The following is a 27,901-nucleotide window of genomic DNA, read 5'->3' as shown; positions in this document are numbered from 1 at the left end:
CAACAAGGTCCTACTGTATGGCACAGGGAACTATATTCAATATCCTGTAATAAAGAGCAACAGAATAGAACATGATAAAGAATATGTGTATGTATAACTGAATCACTTTGCCATACACCAGAAACTAACACATCATCATAAATCAACTATGCCTGTGTGTTAAATCGCTTCAGTCATGTCTGACTCTGCGACCGCATGGGCGGTAGCCTGCCAGGCTCCTCTGTCCATGGGATTCTCCAGGCAAGAATACTGGAGTGGGCTGTCACGCCCTCCTGCAGGGGATCTTCCCGACCGACCCAGCGAGAGAACCTCCACCTCTTATGTCTCCTGCATTGGAAGGCGGGTTCTTTACCACTAGCACCACCTGGGAAGCCCCCAAATACTCCAATTTAAAAAATGGGAAAATAAAAAGGAACCCAAGGCTCCAAATGGCAGACTCCTCTGCTGCCCTGGGCTCTGCCCGCTGGGGCTCAGCGACCCTGGAACAGGACTCTCCCCTCTGCACCTCTGGCCCTGGCTCTCGCTCTGTCTTCAGCCAGTCCTGCCGTCCTCACCTACTAACATTCAGCTCTCACTGTGCACAAAGGCTGAGACTCATGCTGAGGGCAAAGACTGCCCCCCACCCCCACCCCTTGTAATTAGCACTGTTCTGTGCTTACAGAAAGACTTCATATACATTTGCGGAATAAACAAAAACCATCAAGGAACAGACAAAAGCTCCTGGTAAGTACTTCCATCTCAGATCCCCTGTGATGTGAGGACCTTCCGAAGCCGAAGGGATCCTGTGAATTTTCTTTAAGTAACTGTTTCTGTTTCCTCTCCACAAGTCAGAACATTCTAAGGAGAAAGCTCTCATTAGGAGAAGAGGAGGGTAAGTGAACTAAAGTACCTATGGTTAATGTTTACTCCATGTTTTCCCAATTTTGCACCTTATCTGGAGTCATGAACCCCTCTGAATTCTTCCCTATGCAGGCGGAAAGCCCTGGGCACCAAGGAGTCCTTCTAGGGGGCGCTGGTACACTGGGGTGCCTACGTGGCCTCCTCAATGAGAGGGTCTCCTGTCCTGAGAGGGAGGATCCAGGTCTTTTCTGGGGGTTGTGGGGAGCCTGGGAGTGGATTCTGCAGGCCTCCCACCTGGGAAAGGACACGGGGTCTGGGAGAAGCAACCAGCCCAGGACTGATCTGCATGTCCCCTGACAAAACCATGGGACTCAGAAGGAACTCAAGCAGACCTCCTCCTGGGGCAGCAGAGACAAGTGCATGGGAAATCTGACCCCAGTCAGAAAGGAAATAAAGGAGAAAAGGAGAAAAAAAACCAAGCATCTGGACCTGTGCAGAGTGTGGGAGGTGTCCCTGTCCAGCTGCGTGACTTGAGGCTGGTCACTCCCCCTTTGCAGGTCTCGCTGTCCCCATCTTTAAATTCAGTGAGGTGGATAAGATACCAGACAATCTGTGGGGCTGCTTCCAGCTCCTGCATCCCATTATTCAATAGCCTCAGTCGGGAAATATACGAGAGAATAGATTGGGATCAGAAAGCCAGGCACCTGTTGAAGCCACCAGCATCTGCCAGCAGAAATAACTCTTCCTCCTCTGTCCAGAAGCTGGGCCAATTGCTCTCCCTGGTATTGCACAAGGCACGCTGCATCTCACTGATGCTCTGACTACCCTCAGCCTCTTCTGCTACACTTGGTAGGATGAGAGATGCGTCTTACTTCTTTCTGGATGGCCAGCACTTAGCACAGGGCTTGACACGCTGTGGGCACACAATAATACTTGATGGGTGGGGCTCCAGCAAATCCCCTGGAGGGCTCACAACACCTACTCTGGTGGGGACTGCTGACTGTCTCACCAAGTCCAAGGTCTCCTTTTCCCTGGCACACAGCCAGGCTTCATTTCCCATCCGCCTTGCAGTGAAGTGTGGCCATGTGACTGAGATCTTACCACCGGATGCAAGCAAAGTGATGCATGCCAGGGCTTTGGGAGGTGGAGCAGTCGAGCTGCCCTCTTTGTTACTCTTCCAGGCTGGGACAAATGGCGACAAGGTCTTAAGAGTATGGAGAAGTCCAAGACAGGGAAGTTGGGTCCCTGCGCCACCGCCTGGAGGACAGTTGTCCACCCAGGAGCACACCCACTGGACTGTTTATGCATGAGAAATAAACTTCCAGTGTATCTGAGACAGTACATTTTGGGGTCATTTGTTATAGTCCTTCTGTTTGCCCTAACATTCCCCTGCCCTTTTAAAAATGGAGAAGAAAACCGTTGAATTGCAAAAGGGGAAAGTTACAGAAAAGCTGATGCATTTGCAACATTTTGTTTTGTTTGGAACTGGTTGTTTCCAGGGCTCTGAGGCTCGAATCTCTTGTCCGCTTATTGACACGCTGATGCCACCCTTCTCCCACAACCTACTATTAGCAGAAAATGCCAGCACTCCGACAGTCAGCAAAGTGAATGAGTCTGGGCCTAAAATCAATCAAGTCTCTTGAAAAACAGGTACTGAAGACCTGCTCGTTATAAAGCACTGGGATGGATGCCCTAAATTTGCTGTCTGTGTTTCCAAACCCTAAATCAGTCTGCGTGGTCTGGGAGGCACAAGTACCATCAGCACAGTCAGAGGTGGCGGAAGAGGATAACTGACATTGACAGAGTCCCAGAGCTTCTAAGAAGGATGGAAGCCAGAGGGCAGGGTATCCAGACATAAAAGATACAGACCTTTTTATGGGATAAGGTGGTTAGTCATGTATGAAAAGAAACACTCAGCTACCAAGAAACAAAGTTTCAGAGAAGAACAGATCAGAAATCACAGGGGTGGGGTGTACCAGCTGTGTTCTTCCTCCTTGTGTGACCTTGGCCAGTTCCTCAGTCTTTCTGAGTCTGATTACTTATCTACCAAGGAAGAAACTTACAACAGCTACTAGACTTTTCTCAACTCAACTAAACCGGCACGTGAGCCAATGAGCAACATGAGATAAAGATCCAAATAAGCAAACACAACAACTGACCTTGGAGGAGAGAAATAACTCATGAAAAAGGGAAAGTGAAGTTGCTCAGTCGTGTCCGACTCTTTGCGAACCAGTGGACTGTAGCCCACCAGGATCCTCCGTCCATGGGATTTTCCAGGCAAGAATACTGGAGTGGGTTGCCATTTCCTTCTTCAGGAGATCTTCCCAACCCAGGGATCGAACCCAGGTCTCCCGCATTGCAGGCAGACGCCTTAACCTCTGAGCCACCAGGGAAGCTGGGTTAATAACTTATGGGTTAAAGCAAATAAAGAAATAACAATTTTTAATTTATATCCCACCACTCAGCATAGTAATAGTTACAAAACAGAAATAGATTTCCTACTAGGAAAAGGAGCAGTCAGAGAATAAGGGAAAGCTCTTAGGATTTAAAAATATTTCAGCAAAGATGCTTTTAAAAAATAATTTTAAAAGATGGACTGGAAAATGAAATCATCAAAATCTAGAATAAATAGCAGAAAGTCAAAGAAATAAGAAAATATGAGAAAAAAAAATATAGAAATACCTTGATCCATTCTGGAAGGTTTAAGAGCCAATAAGTAAGGGGTTCCGAAATGCAGAATGGAAACAAATGGGAGATATGTTAAAAAATCAAATATATTAGGATCTCCCAGAGCTAAGGGACTAAGTCTTCAGTTTACAGGAGTCTGTTAAGTATCCAGAGCAATGAATGAATGAAGAGTATCCTCATGTAATGCATAAATTCAAAGGGTGAGGAAAAACTGATAAAATCTGCCAGGAAAGAAAAGCAGGAAATAGACTACATGAAAGCCTTTGACCATGTGGATCACAACCAACTGTGAAAAATTCTTAAAGAGATGGGGCTTCACTGGTGGCTCAGAGGATAAATAATCTGCCCACATTGCCGGAGACCCAAGTTCATTTTCTGGGTTGGGAAGATCCCCTGGAGGAGGGCATGGCAACCCACTCTAGCATTCTTACCTGGAGAACTCCATGGATGGAGGAGGCTGGTGGGCCACAGTCTATAAGTCACAAGGAGTCAAACATGACTGGGTGACTAACACTTTCACTTTCACATTTTACCCTTCTCCTAAGAAACTGTATGCAGGTCAAGAAGTAACAGTTAGAACCAGATGTGGAACAATAGACTGGTTCAAAACTGGGAAAGGAGTTCATCAAGGCTGTATACTGTCACCCTGCTTATTTAACTTACATGCAGAAATGCTGGGCTGGATGAAGCCCAAGATTGCCAGGAGAAATATCAACAACCTCAGCTATGCAGATGATACCACTCTAATGGCAGAAAGTGAAGAGGAACTAAAGAGCCTCTTGAGGTTGAAAGAGGAGAGGGGAAGAGCCAGCTTAAAATTCAGCATTCATAAAACTAAGATCATGGCAGCCGGTCCTTTACTTCTTTGCAAATAGATGGGGGAAAAGTGGAAAAAGTGACATTTTATTTTCTTGGGCTCCAAAATTATTGTGGACAGTGATTGCAGCCATGAAATTAAAAGACCCTTGCTCCCTGGAAGGAAAGCTATGACAAACCTAGATAGCGTATTAAAAAACAGAGACATCACTTTATCGACAAAGGCCCATCTAGTCAAAGCTATGTGTTCTCCAGTAGTCATGTACAGACGTGAGAGCTGGACCATAAAGAAGGCTGAGGGCCAAAGAAATGATGCTTTTGAACTGTGGTGTTGGAGAAGACTCTTGAGAGTCCCTTGGACTGCAAGGAGATCAAACCAGTCAATCCTAAAGGAGATCAACTCTGAATATTCATTGGAGGGACTGATGCTGAAGCTGAAGCGCCAACACTCTGACCATTTGATGTGAAGAGCCAATTCACTGGAAAAGACCTTGATTCTGGGAAAGATTGAAGGCAAGAGAAGAAGGGAACAACAGAGGGTGAGATAGTTGGATGGCATCATCAAAACAAGGACAAGAGTTTGAGCAAACTCTGATAGATAGTAAAGGACAGGGAAGCCTGGTGTGCTGCAGTCCATGGAGTTGCAAAGAGTCAGAGACGACTTAGCGAGTGAACAATAATGACAACAAAAAATCTGCAAGGGATCTGGAATCAAACTTCTCATCAGCAAGGTAGAAAGCTCCAAAATCTTCCAGATTCTTTAGGAAAACGATTTTGAACCAGAAGTCTGCCCTCAGTCTGAGTATAAAATACAGACATTTTCAGACAGCTTACTTTCCAAGTATCTTTTCTTAGGAGACCCCGATCCAGGAAAGCAACAAAGGGAAACCCAGATAATCTCAAGGGAGCAGACATGCAGAGGAAGCAGCCTGCTTCAGGAACAGAGAGGGTCTTGAGAGGACAAAAAGCAAAAACAAAAAATTGGGAGAGGCTTAACAGAGCAGGTGGTATGAAAAATAGGGAGAGTATGAAAAAATGAAGATATGATAAATGCAGATAAAGCAAGAAGGAAAAAGAAAGGCAATGAGAAATTCCAGTGAGGAGGAGAAAACAAAACACAAAACCCTGCATAATAAGGTCACGATCCAAACAAAAATACGGCATGACTTTAAACAGTGGGCGGAGTCTCAGCAAAGAGAATCCACTTGAGTCTGTTAATGGAGCATCCTGCCATGAGGGACCCAAGGGTTGTGAAGCTGATCTTTGGAGGCAGCAATGGAATCCCAGGACACAGTTTAACCCAGCATCAGACACTTCCGATAGAGCAATTACTACATCAATGTCACCTGCTGTTTTTGACTTTTAGAGTCAATTTACAACAAAGCATATGGCAGAAAATACAGGACAGGAGGTAAATATAAACAACCCCAATGTAACATCAACCATATAAGCCGTGCGATTCTGAATCTGAGAGGAAAGGCCGGAAGAATGGAAAGACACCGATAACCTCAACTTCCAAACTGCGGAGACAGAAGCATCATAAAAGGGTAACGGGGAAGACATTTATATAAATAAGTAAATAAAAGCACTAGAGGAGCTGTTGAATCTTACTTTTAAATAGTTCCCCCCCCCTCAAACTTACTTATTTTTAATTGGAGGAAAATTGCTTCACAATACTGTGTTGGCCTCTGCCATGTATCAACGTGAGCCAGCTGTAGGTAAACAGTGTCCCCTCTCTCTCTAACCTCCCTCCCACCTCCCACCCCTTGCCACCCCTCTAGGTTGTCACAGAGCCCCGGTCTGAGCTCCCCGAGTCATATAGCAAATTCCCATTGACTGTCTATATTTTACACCAGGTAGTGTATATGGTTCCGTGTTTCTCTCTCCATTCATCCCACCCGCTCCTTCCCCCTTCCTCTCTGCCCATGTCCATAAGTCTGTTCTCTGTGTCTGCGTCTTCACTGTTGCCCTGTAAACAGATTGATCAGTACCATCTTTCTAGATTCCATATATTTTCGTTAATATACGATATTCGTTTTTCTCTTTCTGACTTACTTGGCATACACCCTGAGGAAACCAGAACTGGAAAAGGCACATGCTATACCCCAATGTTTATTGCAACACTATTTACAATAGCTAGGACACGGAAGCAACCTAGATGTCCATCATCAGATGAACGGATAAGGAAACTGTGGTACATAGACACAATGAAATATTACTCAGAAAATACGCTTCTTAAAGTTCCCAGGCTCCCCAAAACGTCTGCAGACTTATTTTGTGTCTGTATTATTTGGAAAAACAAATAACTTTCTGTTGATCGAACAACAACTTTCTTTTGATGGAACACAGAAGTAGAGAGCTGCAGAGTTTGCAGACAGTTTAGGGGTGTAAAGAGTAGTCTCCCTCTAGCCTTCTCTCTGGGAAGTCTTCCTCACCAAAGACTCCCCCCGCTTCCCGCATTAGGCCCCTGATGGTACCTTGTAAGGATTCTAAATCATTGCTAAAATGCAGTAAGTCTCACTTTGCAGAAATGTGAGGTTTAGTGACCCATGACTCTGACATGGGGGCTGACTCCTGGGACCTACTGTGAGACGATAATGGTAACTGCCTGGCAAAGCACAGTTGCCTGGTTGACTTCATCATCCCAGTGCCTGGATTTGGCCTTGACTCATCCTACGGCAACTCTCCAAGGCCCTGATCCTACACTCATGAACACACATGCACCAAAACCAGGCCCACATATGGACTCTGCTGGGATCCAGTTCTGTGGACACAGAGCTAAGCTGGGGTCCAACACTTCTCCCATCAGATCAAACCTGCATGCAAACCTGTCTTTCCTGCCCCAGGCCTGACGTCCTGCTCCTCTCACTGGTCCCTGCCAGGTCCCAACACGTTTTTACCTAGAGCTGGCCTTCCTAGGTGGTAAAGAACCTGCCTGTCAGTGCAGGAGACGTAAGAGATGCAGATTCGATCCCTGGGTTGGAAAGATTCCCCTGGGGAAGGAACTGGCAACCCATTCCAGTATTCTTGCCTAGAAAATCCCATGGACAGAGGAGCCTGGCGGGCTATGGTCCATGGAGTCACAAACAGTCAGACACAACTGAACTGACTTAGCACACTCCCCTCCCCAGTTCTTCCTGCCCGGACTGCCCTCTTTCACGTGGCTGATTCTTGCTTTTCCTTTAAGATACAGCTCAGAGGGCCCCTCCCCAGGAAACTTCTCTGAGGAGCTTATTGTGGTTTCAGTGCTGGTCCGAGCTCTCAGCGTCATCCAGAGATGCAGCTCTCTGACCTGACTCCCAGAGGGGTGAGCCTGCCTCGTCCAACTCTGCCTTTGGCTCCAGCCCAGTGTCACTGGGGAGATACTGTCGGGTGAGGGCACACACGGACAATCAGTCCACCCAATGGGGATGCCACACAGCGCCCTGGGCACCCAAAGAGAGCTCTCCGAATGAGGATGCTTCCGGCCTCTGGATCCTCCCATCCACCCCCAGACCTTGGCTGTACACCCCTCCACCCCCATCAGCAGCTTGCCGGGGGGACCGGCAGGCAGGCTCCACTCTTTAGAGTTCTTGAAGCTCCGCAGTGGTACAAAAAGAAGCAGGTCAACTGATGGAAAAGCCTGCTCTTTCAGGCACGGCCTTTGCGATTTTTTTTTAATGTAAAAACCTAACAATCTATAGACCTACAGCTCAGCACCTGCAGAAGGTCACTGGCCCGATGCCAAGCTTTCTTCCTCTGTTGACCAGGAACAGTTTATACTCAGAAAAAAAAATGTTTTGATGAGCATGAAAGCCACAGAGGCCCCGCAAACCCCTGAACCTCACGAAGCCAGACAGCCTCCCTCCCTCCCCTCATCTCAGGCAGCCCGGGGAGGGAACCCAAAGCCCACTGGGCTCCAACAGGGCATGACTATCTAAACTGTCTAATTCATTTAGGGGTCCCCAACCCCCCCTTGCACAGACGTGGCACAGAGCGTGTGCTCAATGACAGCTCATTAGCGGGCACTGTGGCGCCTAATCCCAAGCAGACAAGTTCTAACAAAAAGGCGTCTGTTTCACCCCAAAAGGACACCAAGTCCAAGGACATGACCTTTGTTTCCCTGAAACACTCCCCAGTCCCACTGACCCTTTCACCAGTGCCCTCAGCCACGGACCCGGCGCGGGGCCACCAGCACAAGCTGCCCCTCTTCCCTCTTTCAGAAACTTGCCATTTCCCTGAGCAGAGTCTGCCCAGTCTGGGCGTGGCAAATCGGGTCTCTGCTTTTGAAAAATGTATCTTAATTTCTTAATTTTTGGTTGTGCCCTGCATGGCATGGGGATCTTAGTTCCCCAACCAGGGACTGAACCCATGCTCCCTGCAATGGAAGCGTGGACACTGAAGCACTGGGCTGCCAGGAAAAGTCAACCGGTTCTCTGGTTTGAGTCAATGGGCACAAGGGTGTCTGGGCACTGGGCACCGTGCCAGACCCACCACATGCATCACGTCTGCAAGGTGGGGCCTCAGGCTGGAGGATGGAGCAGGCCCAGCAGGGCAGCCACGGTCAATCCGGTCTCGCACCTCAGCCTTGGAGGCAGTGTCCGCGGGAGCTTGCTCAAGTACTGCTGTCCCGGCCCCACTGCAGACTAGCTGAATCCTAATGCAAAACGAAAAAGACCCTGATGCTGGGAGAGACAGAAGGCAGGAGGAGAAGGGGATGACAGAGGATGAGATGGTTGGGTGGCGTCATCGACTCAATGGACGTGAGTTTGAGCAAGCTCCGGGAGTGTCGGTGATGGACCGGGAAGCCTGGCATGCTGCAGTCCATGGGATCGCAAAGACACGACTGAGTGACTGAATAACAAATGCAAAATGAGGAGGCTTAGACATCAGGATTCTCCAGAAGGTCCTAGCAGGCAATTGAGGTTGCAGACTCAGGACTGGGCACGCTGCCTTGGGCAACGGGTCTTCTCAATGTGCCGGTGTACGCTGCACCTGGCACTCTGCTGGCTGCTGGGGGAGCCTGTGGTCTTTCAGAAACAGCCCTGCCCTCAGGGCACATTCAGGCAGCTTCTGCAACCAGGGCCACACACTGAGGGGGAAGACAGATCCAAACTGTCAGAGCTACAAGGAGCTAGGGGAGCATGGCCCTTGTGCTTAGGGGTTTGGGCCACTTGGATTCTTCCTGGCAGCCCCTCTTCCTTAAAGGGCCAGGCAGGCGGTACCTTCAGGTCTGCCACACCCATGCCCACCCAGCTTGCCCCAGACTCCCGTCTCCCAAGACCCTAAGTTCCCATCCTCCAAACCTAAACATCCCAGGCTGCCCTCTGTGCTACCAACAGGACAGACTGCTCCTGCCCAAACTCCCCTACGGTCCCCACCCCGGGCCCTCCCTCCTCTTGGGTCTCCTCTGGGTCTTGGCAGACGACCCCTTCTAAAACTCTCTAAAGGCTCCCAGCTTTCCTGGTGGCTCAGCAGTAAAGAATCCACCTGCAATGGGAACGATGCAATAGATTTGGGTTCAATACCTGGATTGGTATTGAAGATCCCCTGGAGGAGGAAATGGCAATCCACTCCAGTATTCTTCCTGGGAAAATCCCATGGACAGAGGAGCCTGGTGGGCTGCAGTCCATACAGTTGCAAAGAGTTGGACATGACTGAGCGACTGACCACGCACACAGACACACACGCACACAAAGGGTCCCTGCCTATCCTCCTCTCTCTGGTCTCCTCTAGTGACAAGATGTTCCCACACTGTGGGTCACAGTTGATGCAGATTTGACGGATCTAGAGCATCAGGCATGTCCATGCTTCCACTTGCAAATGCAACAAGTTTAGGAAAGGGCCAACTCCACCCACCCCCAATCCCTTCCTCGGATCTGTTCCCACCCATCCCTGCAGCCAGATGGTGAGGAGCCATCCTTGACAATGCTCTGTTCTTCAATCAAGTCCTGCCACTTTCTCTTCAAATATCTCCTATATTATGACTAGAGTTGACATTTCTCAGGTGTGGGGTTTTAATGAACATACACCAGTGGCATCCTGAAGCAGCCCTGAAGTGCGCACAAAGCGAAGAGATTCACCCACGGGTATCTCAGGGGCCCCCAGTGCCTGCCACGGGGTGACTGAGTTTGTAAATACGTGGCAGATCCCATGTATCCAAAACTGTGCTGGAGGGAAGATAGAACTGGCCAGACATGGAGATGTCTGCGAACTAGTGGGGAAAGACCCAGATTAGCTCGAATGTCTAAGCTCTGAGCCACCTCCCCAAACACAGCTGCCCCTTGGTCTTCCTGAAGTCAGAATCACACCCAGACCGAGCAAGGCGCCAGGTGCCGTCTGGAGCCCTGAGAAGGACGCTAAGCCAGCCGGGCCGCCCTGCATCCTCAAATACGCTGTGTGCCCATGCTGCCGCCCACTCACTGCATCCTAGCTTTGGCAGCATCCCACACAGATGCCCAAAAGGCACAGCCCGTCCCCATGAGCTCTAAGCTGGCAGCAGCTGACTTCTTGCCCCATCCTAACACAGGAGCCAGAGGACTCTCCAGGAGTATGTGCCAAGTCAACCTGAGAAGGGGACAGTGAGACCCCACCCTTGGGCCAGAGGTAAGTGACAACTCATAGAATCTTCTGGTTGAAGACATGGTCCTCTAGAGACCCCGCCACCCAGGCAGTCTCTCAGAAGATGGGGTACATTTTGTTCCCCCAAAAGATACAATTCGACAAAACAAGTTCAAGTCCTGACCACTGGTACCCGTGACCTTATTTGGGTCTCTGGAGATGTACCCAGGTTAGAATGACGCCATACTGGACTGTTGTTGCTTAGTCACTGAGTCGTGTCCCACTCTCTGTGACCCCATGGGCTGGAGCCCACCAGGCTCCTCTGGCCATGGGATTCTCCAATTAAAAATACTGGAATGGGTTGCCATTTCCTTCTCCAGGGGATCTTCCCGACCCAGGGATCAAACCTGCGTCTCCTGCATTGGCAGGAAGATTCTTTACCACTTGAGCCAGCAGGGAGGCCCCTATATTGGTTAGGATATATCCAATGCCTGGTGTCTTTATAAGAGAAAAGAGAACATTTGGTACAGAGACACGCTTGGTATGTACAGGTACACAGGAAGAATGTCATGGGATGGAGGCAGACACTGGAATGATGCAGCTATAGGCCAAACACCACCAAGGATTGCCAGCAATCACGAGAAATCTGCAAGAGGCAAAGGCAAGGTTTTTTCCTAAAATCTTCAAAGGGAGCATGGGCCTGCTGACACCTCGATTTCAGACTTCCGGCCTCCAGAATGCATTTCTGTTGTTATAAGCCATCTAGCTTGTGCTATTGTTAATACAGCCCAGGAAACTAAGCACTCAGCAAGGACACGGGACAAAGGAGCAGCCAGATCAAAAAGCCCCGCCCACGTGCAGGTGCTGTGCATAATCACAGGGCCGTGAACGTGGCAGAAGTCGTCCATGGGGTAAGACCTGGCAGTACAGAGACCCTGGTCCACGTTCCTGCTCCACCCATGTGACCCTCTGGGCATGCTCCCAAGGCAGTCTGAGCCTTTTTTGTCACCTGTCATTTCAGGCCATTAAGCTCCACCCATCCACCCAAAGAGCTGCAAAATTCAACTGGGCCCGAGATGAGCTTTATGAACAAAATGGTTGTATGAATTAGAAGACTCTCATGGGAGAGCTATGACAAACCTAGACAGTGTATTAAAAAGCAGAGACATCACCTCGTTGACAAAGGTCCATATAGTCAAAGCTATGGGTTTTCCAGTAATCATGTACAGATGTGAGAGTTGGACCATAAAGAAGGCTGAGTGCCGAAGAATTGATGCTTTCAAACTGTGGTGCTGGGCTCTTGAGAGTCCCTTGGATAGCAAGGAGATCAAACTAGTGCATCCTAAAGGAAATAAACCCTGAATGTGCACTGAAAAGATGATGCTGAAGCTGAAGCTCCAATCCTTTGGCCACCTGATGTGAAGAGCTGACTCATTGGAAAAGACCCTGATGCTGCGAAAGATTGAGGGCAGGAGGAGAAGGGAGAGTCAGAGGATGAGACGGTTGGATGGCATCACTAACTCAATGGACATGAGCTTGAGCAAACTCCAGGAGATGGTGAAGGACAGGGAAGCCTGGAGTGCTGCAGTCCATGGGGTCGCAAAAGAGTTGGGCACAGCTTAGCGACAGAACAGTAACAACAACACGGAAGAAAGTGGAAGTTGTTCTAAAAGCCAGTGGTTTTCTCCAAGAAGGGAATTAATGTTCCAAGTCTACGTTTCTCTCAAGGCTGCCCTCTAGGGAAGTGAACCTCAGTATAGCTTTCTCACCAGAATGCATTTTCAAAAATCAGTTGACTCATTTGAGTGTCTCCACATACTGAAAACATTTGCTCTATTTAAAAGTGTTTTTCAGCAAGGATTTCTCATTTGCAAATGTTGCTTCCACCTCCACGTTACCAATCGGGCTGTCTTTCTAAATCACAGACTGGTTGGTGTCACTTTTGGGCACCCCATGCTGGGCGGGCTCTGACTATCATGGTTCTCCAGGCTCTCCCAGACCTGTGTCCACATTCCTGTGTCCATCCCCCACCTGGGGAGCGTCCTTCCTTCCTCAGGCCAATGCTTCCTTCTCATCCTTCAAGGGCTGACTAAGTAAACACGTCTTCGGAGAGATTTCCAGGGCAGCTCTGTTCGTCTCTGAGCAGCGTGTTCATTGTGCTAGTTCACTTATATCACACGCTTACCTCTGTTATAGATGGGACCGTCACCTTCACCCAAAAAGACTCTTTATAAGGAGTCAATACCTAGAATCAAATCTCACTCCTTTCCGTGCCATCTGTGCCACTCTGGACAAGGCTTTGAGCTTCATTTTCTCCATCACACAAGGTGGAGGCAATAGCAGTGACTACGGGAGGCTCGGAATTAAATCGTGCATGTCAGGCTCTGAGCCCAGGGCCAGCACATGTCACTATCATTAAGTGACCTCTGAGTCTTCCCTGGTAGCTCAATGGTAAAGAATCTGCCTGCAATGCAGGAGAGGCAAGTTCGATCCCTGGGTCGGAAAGATCTCCTGGAGAAAGGAATGGCAACCCACTTTAGTATTCTTGCCTAGAGCATTCCAAGGACAAAAGAAATTGGCAGGTTATAGTCCATGGGGTCGTAAAGAGTCAGACACAACCGAGTGACTAACACTTTCACTTTTTTTCACTTTCAAGTGACCTCTACAGTCTCCTTAATGCCCGTGGGTCCCCAGTGTGAGTCCACAAACAAGATAAGGGGGACCCATGGGCATTAAGGAGACCAAGATCTTAGCTATCTTTGGCAAAATGAAAAAAGAAAAAAAAAAGAACACTACATGTTTTTTGGTTAATTAATTAGATTTAATTAAGTGAATTAATGAAAAATAAATACTCTTTGGAAATTCCAATACTAGAGTCTTCCTATTTTTTTTTCTTAGTATTCATCAGCTGAGGATGGTAACAAGGAGCAGATCAGAATTTGGCAATCTCATGCTGATTCCTTGGTTAAACAAATTTCCCCACCCGTGGACATCAAAAGGCTGGCAACTGCAACCCTAAACCATGAAATGGGGAAGTGAAACCTCCCCTCTGCATGCGCTTCCTGGGGAACCTTCCCAGTTACATGTAAGGACAGACAGCTCTCCCCGGCACGTGACCCCAGTGGCCCAGCCACAGATGCTTAGATCAGAAGCCTTCCACCCACAAGCCAGGCCACTCAGCCTCTCTCCTGGGAATCTTGGCCCCTAAGGAGAGGGAGTGAGTTGTGAGAATCAATTTGATATAGGGCTGAGGCTACCACTTGGGGATGACCACTATTGAGCCATAAGCTCAGAGGATCAGAAGAGGAAGCCAGAGTTGAGAAATTAGAGTAGGAGGGAGGTACCAGATGGTGAGACCCCAGGCTCCGGACGGGGGGAAGGGAGACGTCCTGACAACTGATGATTTTTCTGTGACTGTTTCTCCTTTGTGAAGCCAGACTGCACTTCTTGTTTCGGTCTCCGGGACATGCCGATTCCTTATCCACAATCTCCTAGGGCTTATAATAATTCATGTGTTGATTTTTCCGTCTTTCCACCCCTCTGGGTTCCATGAGGGCAGACACTGGGTGGGTCCTATTGGGACAGAGCAGTTGCTCAATGAAAAATCTCTGGGTGGATGGCAGGATAATGATAAGCCTGCTAGGGGTGGGGCGGGGGGTGTCTGATTCCTGCCACCCCATGTGCCAATCAAGACGCAGGACTTCCCCGGGAACATCCCTGAGAGAAGTCATCTCTCTGCGATGTTACCTCTCCAAATCTTCCGGGAAAACAAGAAGTGAGAAAGCCAGAAACCAAAACCAGACAGGAGTGACTGCTCGTGGGCTTATGGGGAAGAAGCCCCTGCCGAGTCCCTTCTCACAAGCAAGGCCCATCCCCAGTGAAGGACCAGGTGAAAGAGGCGGCCCAGAGTCGTCGGAAACGTTCTGTTCTCAGTCCTGGTTCCAGCCCAGAGGATGTAAGACAAGAACATAGGGCATCATGGTCCAAGGGAGGAGAATGGCCTGCAGAGCAGGGACCGGAATCGAGTGAGAAGTAGGGCAGGTGTGGGGAGAAGAGACAGTCAGAGGACACGGAGGGGTGGGAGGGCGGGGGGTCAGGAGAGAAAGGAGGCAGGGAGGGAGGTGCAGGCAGGTCTGACTTCTCCATGAGATGCAGCGAGCACAGGGCTCGGGACCCATGAACACGTTTCCATCTCTTTTAAAGCGAGAAGGAAAAAAAAGAATGCACTGTGTACTTAGAAGAAAATGTTACAATATATAATATAAAAGTATTCCTCGTGACATTAATTCAATCATGAGATACAACTTTTAATACTTTTTGAGGCGGAAAGGCCCATGGAGGCAAAAGAGCCGGTGAAAATGAGCAGGAGGCCCATGTGCAGGGCAGAGGAGGTGAGGGGATGAAAGAGGCGGCGAGGAGGGGTGATGACACGTGGTCTGCACCAGCGCCTCTCTGAACCAAAGAGCAGACATCAGACTCTTAGCAGCTTTGTCTGCGTCTTCAGGGAAGATGCCTAGAAGGCGGACGGGAGGGTGCAGGGCTTTAGGGAGCTCCAGTTTCCCACAGAGCAAGGTGGTCAGTGTTTGAAAATGTCAGCGGAATGACCGGATGTGCTCAGGGTCTGATCGCCTGAGTCACACCCTACTTGGCCGCCGACCACAGACCACCCCTGTATAAGCCTCCCAAGCTCTCCACAGTGGCTTAAAACGTGTCCCAAATTCCTCAACGTAATTCCCTTCAACAGGGGCCCCGATGTGGACAACCTTGGTGATTTGCTTCAAGGGACAGCTTACGCCAGAAGTGACAGTGTGAGTTCCCAGACCATAAAAGGGAGATACAGACAGTCGTCCCACCCCTCGGCGCCCTCTTGGGACACGTGCACTGGAGCCCTGAGCCACAGTGTAGGAAGTCCCAGCTGGCCCGGCCTGCCTTGCAGACAGATCTCTGGGATCCAAGGAGCCTCAGCTGTGCCAGCCCCTCCCCCATGCCCCCAGGCTGTGTGCATCCTCCTGGCCCAGTGCCAGGCATGGAAGTGAGGAAGCTTCTGGATGATTCCAGCCATAGCCACAGCCTGACTGCAATCTTACATGAAGCCTTCAGCAAAAACCATCTAGCTGAGCCTAGGTGGCCCCTAGACTCCTGAGCAAAAATAAAGGATGCCTAGTGTTTAAAAAGCCACTATTTGGAGATGCTTTATAGGCAGCAATCTCTAAGCCTTAGTTTCCCCATCTGTAAAATGGGAATGAGAAAAGTAACTGCTTTCTTGAGCTGCTGCTCAGATTAAATAGTCCATGGAAAGACATTTAGCACAGTCTCCACCCAGACTAAGCACCTAGTATGTAAAAGCTATGATTATCATTGTTGTTATTACAACCATTGTACAGAAGAGAAACAGGGCTTGAAGAGACTAAAGCAAACTGCACACACAGTGACTTAGATGCCCTATGGTTTGACTCTGAAAACAGATTCAACTAAAACACGCCTGCCCCCTGGAAGAGGCTGTGACAGGACTCAAAAATCTCATTGACGGGACTTCCCCACTGGTCCAATGGTGAAGAATCCGCCCACCAATGCAGGGGACATGGGTTCCATTTCTGATCCAGGAAGATCTCACATGCCCTGGGACAACCAAGCCTGCACTCCACAACCAGAGCCACACTCCTAAAGCCTGTGCTCTGCAACAAAAGAAGCCACACCAGTGAGAAGCCTGAGCACCACAACGAGAGAATCGCCCCCACTCGCCACAACTAGAGAAAGCCCGCGTGCGGCAATGAAGACCCGCCACAGCCATAAATAACTACACAAATAAAGTTTTGTAAAAGGCACTTTAAAAAAAAAAAAATCTCACTGAAGAACTGCCATTCCCATCTGGGAGGGGCTAGGTCCTTGACCAGAAAAGCAGAGGGACTAAAGTCAGGCATTCGAAACATCTTCAAAATAATCACCCTGCCTATCTGCATGGCACTCAGACATTTTCCAAAACATTTAGCCTCCCTCCACAAGAGGATAATATTTTTTAGCTCTGCTCTCTTCTTTCGTTAAAAATAAGTATAAATAAGGCAGTGAAACCTGTGAAACTTGCCAGCAGGTAGATTACCTCTGTCCCAAACTGCCATAACACACGGGCCTCCCAAGATTATTTATCTAATACATATATTCAAACAAGTTTGGAGGTAATAACCTGGCAAAGTTTGCAAACAATTTCTTCACGTTCCTGAGGGCTGTGACGGATGCATTTTATGAACGGGAACTGTACTTATATATCTGCCTAATAAAGCCTTGAAAGTTTTACTGTTGTGAAGTCAGCCGGCAGTACTGCCATCAGTCAGCTCTCACGTATTTGGGAGCACCTACTTGATAAGGCGAAACACAGCTGGGAGAGCCGGGTTGCTACAGAAGCTCATCAAACAAGCCCCTTTCCACACAGCACCCCTCACTCAGCCCCTAAGAGGCCTGGAGTCACTCCAACGCTGAGCGAACTCTGTCCATGGTGCTGGACACGCAGCAACAGAGACACAGATGGGGATACCAAGGGTGCTTTGGACTAAACTCGGGTATATCCAAGGAACTTGGAGAATCTGGGTGGCAGGATTTCCTGGATGACTGATGGGGCTTTTCCGGATACCCTGAGCTCCAAACAGACTGCAGCCTCAGTGCTACGCATGCCCAGATCCTGAGAAGCATTCTAATTTGCTCTGATACCATTCTCTCAAGTAACATATCCACACAAGCTGCAGAACTGCAATGAATCACAAAAGGGCCAGAGACCTAGGGGCTCATTCCCAGCCCCCTCAAACTGCAGTTGCCCAGAACCCTGACTCTGGGCCTGGCTTCCAAGAGGAAAGGCCACAGAGCAAAGAGAAGGCCGCATCCTTTGTGACTGGTTGGGGGCAACGCAGTGTGAGTACAAACTGTCCACTTCCAAGTGGACTTGCGCCAACCCTGGGCACTGGCCAACTTCAAAGATCATGACCGGCTCCAGACTGATTTGATGCCCTGCTGGGCTCCAGTCCCACTGTGTGACCTTGGGCTCATTGCTTCAACTCTCTGGGCCTCTATCTCTTGACCTACAAATGGGGCCTTTGAGAAGGTGGAGCTGTGTCCCTTCCCCCAGCCCAAATTCTCGGACAGTGAGCTTGCCAGCAGACAGCAGTTCTTCAAACTGCCCATAATGCTCTGCCCTTGGCATGATCTGGCAGTCAGTCTGCCCTAGGGAAGGCTCTTTTTCCAGGGCCAAACTCCCCAGAAATAGCTAAGAATTTGCCTGCTGGCCTACAGGACACGCTCTGTATTTCCCTCTGCTTCTCTTAGCAACAAAAAGGTGGAGGATGGAAGTGGCATAACCATATCCACTAGTGACCCCTGGGACCCTCTGCCTTATGCCTACCCCACCGGCTCTGCGGAAGTCACCCGCCCTGCCAAGGATGCCGATTTCACATCTAACAATTAGACCGGCACGGGTTTGGGTTCCTGACACTGACCCTCTTCCCGTGCATCGAGTCCATCGCTGCGGGGAGCTCAGGGAGGCCGGCCGGTGAATGCACGCCCTGGATTCTCTCAGCTGTGGATGTAGATCTGGGAGCATTGTTTTTAGGCCAGGAGCAGCCTGAATGCGCTTGCAGAGGCGCGGGGAGATCCACGGCTCAGTGATTCAGGCTGGGACACTGCCCGCTCCATTTCCTGTTGGCCAGAGGCCACGATGGCTGGGCAGCGAGGGCCGCAGTTAGTGGCTACCTTGCACTCCCTCGGAGTCCAGCAGGGTCGGTGGAGCTGGGGTCTGGGCAGTGGGGCCAGACTGTGTCTATCCCTCAACAGATACAGAGCAGTGGCAGGGTGCAGGTCACAGTCACGCTCATCCAGTCACACTCATCCCGCAGGGACAATGTCTTCTTTTTATATGTCTGTGTGCTCTACACACCTTCACTGTAATATAGACTTTAAAAAGGGTGCATGGAACAGGATCACCAGCTATCTTGTTAAAAGCCACACCCTTGCTCAAGCACTTCCCATGGCTCCCATCACCTGCGAGACCCAGCCTTCCAGACACACTCCCACGGGGCCGGGACTGACTCACCTGTGTTCCCACAGCCTGATGCTACAGCCTTTCACCACCCGCTCACCCACCTGCAACGGCCCAGTCTCTGCACCTCTGCTCTCCTCCTCCCTCCCACCTGGAATGCCTCTGGCCTTCGTCTTAGCTTGACAAATCCCTACTTGTCTCTCAAGACTCATGGCAAATGCCGCCCCCCCCCCCACCTTCCCCCATCTAGACCCACCTCTGCCTTCTCAGGGCACATCAACCACTCTAATTAGTTACAGGTAGTCACACATTACCCCAACTGTCTCTGAGTCTCCTGAAGACAAAGAGCATCTTGCCTGTCTCCATCCCCACACCATCCTTCCTGATGGGCTCTTAGTGATAGCCTGGTCCACGTGTCCACTTCAGGAACGTGCAAGGCAGATGCTAAGAGTCAACATCCTTCCTTCCATGAGATTCAAGGAAAAGCACATACCGTGGGCAGGACCCAGAAGGGTCTGAGGTTTGCATAGCCTTTTTCAAACAATATACTGCCAGGCAGACTGGCTTCAAGGGTCCCGGAATTAACGTTGTGTGTTGACTCATCTAAGATCATCTTTATGTCTTCCATCTCTATACCAGGTCACGCACTCAGCTCTGCTTGGAGACAAATCTTACAAAGTGGTCCATCTCTCCCTCCTACTCAGCACACAATATTTCCGAGTGTGGTCTGCTTCACACAGGCCCCAAGAAAGCCGCTCTGATAAACCTTCCATCTCTTTCACAGTGGAAGACAGAGGCCAGAGGACTCCAGCCCAGGCCTCACTGTTCCATCTGCATGAAAGCAAGAGCCAGAGTCAAACACGAAAGCAAGCAGGCCCCAGAGCTGCTGCGTCTCCCGTGTATGGGGGGCCAGCAATGATGCTTGGACAAAGCTGGTGCTCTGGGCATGCTTCTGGAAGGAAGAGAAGGAGGGACAGCAGACCCGCCCCCTGCCCCCCCGGGATTAACTGTGGCTGAAGAAACATCTCGCCCAGTGGAAGGAATGGACTCAGGGTATTTCTAGAAAAATTCCTCTGGAAGAGAACCCCAGACCCACTTCAATGATCCCATCCGATGAAGAATCACCCTGTAATACGGTGCTCTGAATAAAGGGCTGCTCCTAAAACAACTTGACGTGGCAGGGGGCCTGGAAGCTGAGACTGGCCCCATTGAGCGTGACAGCATCACCTGGACAAGGTTTCAAAGCCGTGGGGGCATGGAGCATGGCAGCTCATCAGGGTTGCCCCCCACCAGCTGAGCCCCCTTCCTCCCCAGCCCTCAGATCCCGTGGGCTCCTGGAGAGTGACAGGGCTGCGGGCAGCTGTGAGGGTTTCAGGAACAGCATGGAAGCCGGTATGCGGCTAGAAGCGGAGAAGTAAGGGGTGGAGGCAGGCGGGGCCTGACACAGGGCCGGGTCATGCAGGGCCCTGGACACCATCCCTGTCAATGCTCTCGGGGACACTGGCAAGCTCCGAGCAGAGAAGACCGCGATCCTTTAGGAGGCTCCCTCTGGGGGCCGCTGGAAAACAAACTGTCGAGGGTAGTGGGGGAGCAGAACGAAAGGTTCCGAGAGAGATGAGAGCGGCCAGGGTGGAGGTGGAGAGACAGGTCAGCATGAGTCGGGCGCCGTATTCTAGGTGTTTGGCAGAGGAAGGGGCATGAGTGATCAACTACCTGCATGAGCCATGGTTTCTCGCTGGCTTCTTGCTCCTGAGATAAGAATTACCAGGAAGGTGCTAAAAATACAGATTCTGGGTCCCCACCGTCTGAGGCTCTGACTCAGTAGGTCCACAACAAGGCCCAGGAATCTGTATTTTAGTAAGCTCCCCCAGATGCTTTCATGGAAGTGGTCCCTGTATCCCACTTGGGAAAAACCCTACATTATGACTCAGTCCTTGAACTTGACAGCCAGGGGAGGGTCGGAGTGGGATGGCCTGTCCCCAGGTGCCCAGGTGAGATGACAGAGGGAGCCGGGCTGACAAGCAGGCCCCTTGACTCCCAGGCTGGGCCCTCCTCACTGGCCTCCTTGCTCTGCTGCAGATGGGCAGGGGTCCCCTCCCAGGCCTATAGCATCCATGCACAGATATACTGCAGCTGTCCATCATCTATCAGTCTGGCCCCAATGCCCAGCAGTGCCTAGACAGAGTTGGTGTACAACAGATCTTTGTTCAGCCATTGATGATCAACACCTGTCCGACGGGAGAATGATGGGGGAGGATCTCAGTGATCAAGCAGGACCAGAGAGGCGCAGAGGATGGAGGAGACGGCACCACTCCTGGACAGATGGACAAAGCAGCTCTCCAACTCCACAGGGATGTCCTGGAGCAGGCCAAGGACAACGAGCAACCTCAGCAGCTACAGAGATTTTCAGACCCATGTTATCTTGGTAAAACTGTGAAAAGCCTCAGCCTTCCCTTACAGTGCACAAGTGTATCCTTCCACTCCTGCCTTCCAGGTGGAGAATGCAGGCTTCCATGTCTCTCTTTAGAGTTTAACACTGCAAATCCAGGCTAACTCTCTTAGAAGTTTTCATTACAGCCCTCTCACCAAGTCAACAGGAACATGTGCTCATAAACTGTTTCCAGTTTAGGCATGATGCTCTCAAGGCAAAGAGAAGACTTGTCAATATCAATCATTAAAAGATGGTGACTGTCATTATCATCTAGCTTCTGAATTAAAAAAAATCAAGAGTCTTTCAGTGGGAAAGGGGGCTCATGTTGAGGCCAATGTGACTTGCGTGGTTTATCTGTGACAGAATGAGACAGTCTTGGTCAGGCTCCCAGACTATATTAGCAGATACAGGCTCAAAAGCTGGGATGACAGAAAAACAGGAAGCCCTGGGTATTCCTTATGTGTGCTTCTGCTTGGAGGTGCTAAATGAGGCATACAGAGTGGCTCATCACAGTTTATTAAGAAACTGAAGCAAGTGAGAATACACAGACCCTCCCCAACACCCTAGCTGAGCTGTGATTCTGGTTTCAACGATGCTGAGTGCAGAAGCATTCAGCCTAGCAAATACTAAGACAAGTCCTCCAAGTCTACCAGAAGGGTTTGCAAAGGTGCGGGCTTTTTAACCCCATGTAAGATTTCATTTACACTTGTCACAAGCCACATACGAAGATGGCATGAGACATCTAGAATTCTCAAGTAAATTTATTCTGTGATTCTCGATGCTGGAAATGGATGTTAGATCATTTCTACTTACTGGGCCCCAAATAACTGTTCATAGAAATCACCAATCAGAGGCCAGGGGCTTAACTGCCTTCTTGCCTCGCCCCCAAAACCTTGTCCACTTTTGCATTCTCTGTCACTGAATAACCACAAGTACTAAAATTCTGGCCCAGAACTGAAGCTACCAGGAATCTGTTCACTCAAGGTTTGGGTGCAAAAAGTAAAATCTCTATTGGTCTCACTGGGGACAAGTAATGTAATTTTTAGTTCACCAAATCAAAAACACTGTGCTGGCTGCTAAGATATTTTGGTACTTTACCGATGACAGATGAATCACAACCAAGTTTTTTAACTCCTTCTCTCTGCTTTTTTTCATTAATCACCTATCACAAAACTCGAAGCTCTTGGCACATAAGCTGTTTAGGAATCCAGAGGAGATGGAGGGAGGGTCCTTTTTGTTAAGACATCACCTGCTCTGATGTGGGCAAGGCCAGAATCAGTTCTGGAAGGAATTTAAACTGCTGGTGAAGAAAGTCAGCCTGAGTATCATTGCTAGAATGTAAGGATGGGTGATTTCAATGAGCTCCCTTTAGCATCTGTAAACTTGTGCATTGCAGACGGGATTCTGGAATCTCCTGTCCTGGGTATGGATGACACTCTTCCAGATCTGTGAGGCTATCAGCAAAGATGGCAGCAGCTATGCTAACGTGGGTGGACTTCTGCAGGCTCCACCAAGTCTCTGCTATGACTGCATCTCTATTCCGGGGCTTGAAAAGTTCTTGAAACTGACATTCCCTCCTCCAAGTCCTGGAAATTCTTAAGAGCTGGAGGTGGACCTTTAAGTTCCTGTATATGTTCCTCCTACTTCCTTCTCTCCTTTGTTGTCTGGGGGAGGATTAACCCGTGTGGCATCCTGGAACCGGAGTCACACTCATTTAGGAAGCTTCTGTTACATAACTTTTAGTCCGCGTCCCTTTTTGTGAGGTGCAGGCTGGCAATGCCTTTCAAAATATCCCACGTGTCAGCCAGTGATCGCTCCCAGGGTGACATGGGACCTACAGAGCTATTTTAGCTTCCCCAGAAGAACCACCAACTCTAAACTTTATAGGGTAATACTCGACTTATTTCTAATTATCCTTCAAATCTAATACATTTGACACAGAGTTCAAAGAAATCCAACGTCTCGAATGCAGAAGTCTTTCAAGAACTAGATAGCTCCCCCCACCACCACCCATGTTACCTACATCAGAGCTACATGCTCTCTGTGTGACATGGTGCTATTTAGAAATTCGACAAGAAAGACACAATTTGGTTTCCAGACACACTGCAGCGCCCGTGGAAATGAGGTCTGAGGGGCAAGGGTGGGGCGGTGTTTTCAACCCCAGCACTTGAAAGCGTGCTTTTTTCTGCCATTCCCTAACTGTGTGATCCCGAGTGATGCACTACAGGTCTCGGAGTTCGGGCTCTGAATCTAGAACAGGGGTTCATAAGATCTACTTTGCAGCAGTCGGGAGGATTCAATGTGTAAAGACTGGTGGTTCCTTTCTTCTACCCTCTTTATCTGACAACAATTGCAGCTTCACTAGGAATGCTGACCTCTGACCGCAGACTGCTCAAGTGTGACAAGCCAGCCTGCCCAGGGAACCCAGCAAAAACACCACTGCCAAATCGAAGAACTTCTAACCATTTCTCAGCTTCAGCTGAATTCAAGGCTCTAATTAAAGTACTTTCCATTTTCAAAACAACTGCAAACACTAATTACACACTTCCCCTCCTACCTTCCAGGAACAGCCTAAAAAGACTACGGAGAAACCTCCACGGCCCCTGAACCTCGAGTTACACAGTTAGATGTGACATTTCTCCTACTCCATGGACCCAAATTACGTAAGGGCTCCTGCGGCTCCTGGCACAGGGACCCTAGAGAGGGTCCCGGCTCAGCCCTCTCAGATGCGTGCCGAGACTCCACCCCGCAAGGCGCCCTGATGGGGAAACTGGCATCCCTGTTTTGGAGATGAAAAGTTGTTTCATCACATACTCAGGATAGCGCTCCCCCTTAGGATAACCAATACGATTTGTTATAATGACCCGTTCTTTACTGTTTATACGGATGTTTAATAAGGAAACGTTATGTAACCTTAAAGCACAGAGCATTCTGGAGCTATTAATAACCAGCTGCATCTAGAGTCCGAGGACTCTTCGGGCTTAGAGTTGGAGGGGACCCTCTGGCACTAATATACACACGTGCCCAGGGACACAAAGACACAAACATACACACTCACGGCACGGGTGTAAATGAAGACCCCAAGAATGGGGATGACTCGTCCAAGGTCACAAAGCCAATTAACAACAGAGTCAAGAATAAATCCCGGGTCTCCTGGCCTCTGGAAGATGTTTCTCTTCTCTACAACCCCCATAGGTACCTATGTACATCCTTAACCCTGTACAAGTACCACAGTGTCCAAGCTGGGTTCTCACAATGCAGGGGCTAACCAGCCCTGATCAAGAGTTCCTGGTCTAAACACTCCAGTCAGAAATGGGACACTCACGAGGAAACATCTTGTTGTCATTCATTTGTGATAAGACCCCTCCTGCTCTCTCAACATAAACATGAGACACTGAAATATATTTGAACATGAGGCCATCACAGGTGTGGTGTGGAAGAGGTTCGCTTTAGAGATCTTCCAGAAAAGAAGTGGGTTTAAGACAAAGCAGAATCGAAAATGGAGATTTTGTTCTCAATCGCACACTTTCCCACCAGGAAGGTTAAAAAAAAAAAAAAGCAAAAAAATAAAGAGAGAACAGATGAATTAAAAAGTATAGATGAGGAACAAGGGTAACATTTTCCTGTGGAACTTGGCTTTGGGTAGCAACAGCATGATATATGACATAAAAACTGTTCTCTCATAATTACATTATCATTTTCAAAAGTAACTTCATGAAAATTGTTTCTCTGCATTCATTTTTATTCAAAACCTCACCTGTTAGACATGAGGTGCTAAAACACACAATGGTGGGAGATTAATATGCCCACACAAGACGCATTACTTGCCATTCACAGACCCTGCGAGCTTGTCAAAAATAAAAGCTTTGCTCTGGCTCTGTGAACAACAAACAGTTATAAAACCCACTGGGAGCTTAGTTTCTGGGGAAAAAAGGTGGGACGTGCCTGCTTCATTGGAGATTCAGTAACACTTTAAAAGGTTCATTAATCCAGATCTTTAAAAGACCTATGACAACTCCATTAAGGGCCCATAGGTCAAGTTGATGAATTTAGCTGTAATCAACAGGCAAAGACTAAGTCAGGGTCTAAACAGCCTTGTGGCCCGTTTCATGTGACAAATCCTCTGAATACCTGCTGAGGCAAGCGCCACCATTCGCTAATACAATCAGCAAACAGTGCAGAGAAGAGCATCTAAAAATCACTTTATTTCCTGGCATTACTGGGTTAGTCGGAGAAGGTTTTACCTTGCAACTATGATGGATTCCTTCTGGAAAGAACAGGCAGGCTCACCAGCTGGCCGCTTTCAAGCTGCTGGACATCCAGTCGACGTACTGTATTTCATCAGTTCTCAGAGATCAATGTCATCTCTCCAAATGCAATGCCTAACCTACCCCATAACCCCAATCTGGCACCCTGGGACGTTTGACAGCCATCACGCTTTAGCTCAATAAATAATCCACTAAAGCACAGCCCGGGCTTCACCTCCTGTGGATGCAACCTGAATTTTGCAGCTCCCTCGGGCACCACGTCCTCCTCTTGGAGATCAACAACCTATTCAGTGTGGAGCTATCCGTCCAAACGTATGTGTCTGACCAGCTCACACACCCCAGCTCTGGCCTGTGACCCACTCTCCTCCCTCTTGAAGAATCATTTCATTGGAAGGGATCTGAGGGTTCATCCAGTGTGACTCTTGACATTTTACTATCAGGGAAACTGATGGCCCTTCCCTGGCCTGACACCAGTACCATCCAAGTCCTGTAGACAACCAAGTCCAACATCTGCTGACTCAACCGATTAAACAAGCCACTCAGATCAGGACCACACGACTCTGTGCAGCTTCCCCCTTGAGGGTCGCTCTAGGTGCACTTACGCAGACAGTTAAAAGCGACAAAACCAGAGAGCTGGGAGCAAGCAAAGGCTTCCGATCTACATGAAAACCCCCTCTCCTTTTCTTCTGGATTGAGCTGTGGGAAGTTCTGCTGACAAGGAGGGCTGGCAAAGGCGAGCCAAGATGAAATTTCCAGCAGGGCTGATTCCTACACCATGGCCATCTGGGATCAGCCTGTTAAGTAACCATCTCCAAGACTTACACAACCAGGGGCAAGAGCCTTGATGAGCCCTCACCCTTTAGAAAGGTTCAGGACTCAGTTCTGAGGCCAAGCATGTGCCAGGCACATGCAGCACCGAAGAGGCACACAGGAGGAGCCCAATGCCCACCTCTGTACCCTTTAGGAGGTCTGGGAGAAAAAGAATAAAAGAGAGAGCACCCAGGGGAACATCTCTTCCTCCCACCTGAACAGAAGGGGCCGAGCACTTACAGTTCACATTATGGCTGAGCAGTTGCATGACGGAGGGAGGGATGAAAACGTACATGCCACCAGTGATTTATGTCATCCGAGCAGGCACTCATCAGCACAAGTATTTTCACACAGGCGCAGCAACTCCAGACAAAAGCAGGTAGCAGGAGAGCTGGGACAGGTGTGTTTGTTACAGAGGGATCAGCTCTCCAGGGAGCGGGGTGAAGAGCTCCCTGGTTGAGGATCCCTGGTTTGCACTTCCCGGCCCTGTGACCTTGATTAAGTCGCCAACCTCCCTGGGCCTCAGTTTCCTCATCTGAGCCAGAGAAGACGGGGAACCCACTTCCTCGGGTGGTTTGGAGGCTCCCTACCCTGTACAGCCTGGACACCCTTTTCCAGGTCACTATATATGAGTCGTCTCCTTCCCACAAATGATGAGGCAGAACCCAGGTTGCCTATGTCATTATTTCTACAAACAGGTCTCCTGCCTGCGTGTCAAGCCCGCATCCACTTCCCTGATGGCCCAGGGATTCACCAGGTCTCGAAGGCAGCCCCGGCAGTGTTCGGCCTCCAGGCAGGGCTTAGGGAATGATGGAATACAGGGGTTCAATCGGAAGCGCCCCGGGCAGGCTCTGGGTGAGTGGGGGCCGGGCAGGGGCTCAGAGGCAGCCTCCGGGGTCCCAGGCAAAGGGGCTTTGTTCCGGTGGCGGAGGGCCTGGCTTACCCAGCAGCGCATCCGGAGGCGGGAGGGGGGGCGCGCGGGGCACGCAGCAGAGCCACAGCCCGGCCGGAGCCCAGGGCGCCCGAGCCGGAGGAAGGCGAAGAGGAGGAGGAGGAGGAGGACGAGGTGGAGAACCAGGAGGCGGCCGCCGGCTCCCGCCTCATTCTCCCGGGCACCGCCGATCCGCTGGCCGCCGCCGGCTGAGGCTGGCCGCCGGGCGCCGGACCCCGTGCGCGCGGCTCATGTCCCCGTCCGCCGCTGGCAAGATGTGCGCGCAGCCGGGTTGTCTCCGGGCGGCGCCCCGGGGCTCCTCATGCCCCGCGCGGGGCTCGGCAGGAGGACCTCGGGGAGGCGGCGGGGAGGGAAAGAGAGAAAGAGAGAGCGTGAGTGCGCGCGGAGCTGCGCCCCGCGGGTCCGGGGGCGGCGGGCGCCGGGCAGGACCGCGCCGCCCCACCCACCGCACCGCTGCGCCCGGCTCTGCGCGCCCGCCCGGTGGGGCACGGAGCCCCAGAAACTTTAGCACATGGCCGGTCCGGCGGCCGTTCCCC

At 50.0% G+C, this 27,901-nt stretch overlaps 1 protein-coding gene across 2 annotated transcripts in view; it reads right to left on the bottom strand.

Moving 5' to 3' along the window:
- TUNAR (TCL1 upstream neural differentiation-associated RNA) overlaps window positions 1–27,443 on the bottom strand; it is a 52,350-nt gene extending 24,907 nt beyond the window's left edge. Inside the window, exon 1 of one of the 2 annotated variants that reach the window (XM_061159713.1) lies at window positions 27,357–27,443. In XM_061159713.1, coding sequence (XP_061015696.1) covers window positions 27,357–27,368 — 12 coding nt within the window. In that variant the 5' untranslated portion in view covers window positions 27,369–27,443. Of the gene's footprint in view, window positions 1–26,653; window positions 26,783–27,356 lie in introns of those variants that run through there. The other variant, XM_061159714.1, reaches the window with a different exon arrangement.
- Window positions 27,444–27,901: the final 458 nt, after the last annotated feature.

Source organism: Dama dama, chromosome 13, assembly GCF_033118175.1.
Source record: "Dama dama isolate Ldn47 chromosome 13, ASM3311817v1, whole genome shotgun sequence".
NCBI classification, from domain to species: domain Eukaryota; kingdom Metazoa; phylum Chordata; class Mammalia; order Artiodactyla; family Cervidae; genus Dama; species Dama dama.
This window is presented reverse-complemented; position numbering and strand designations above follow the sequence as displayed.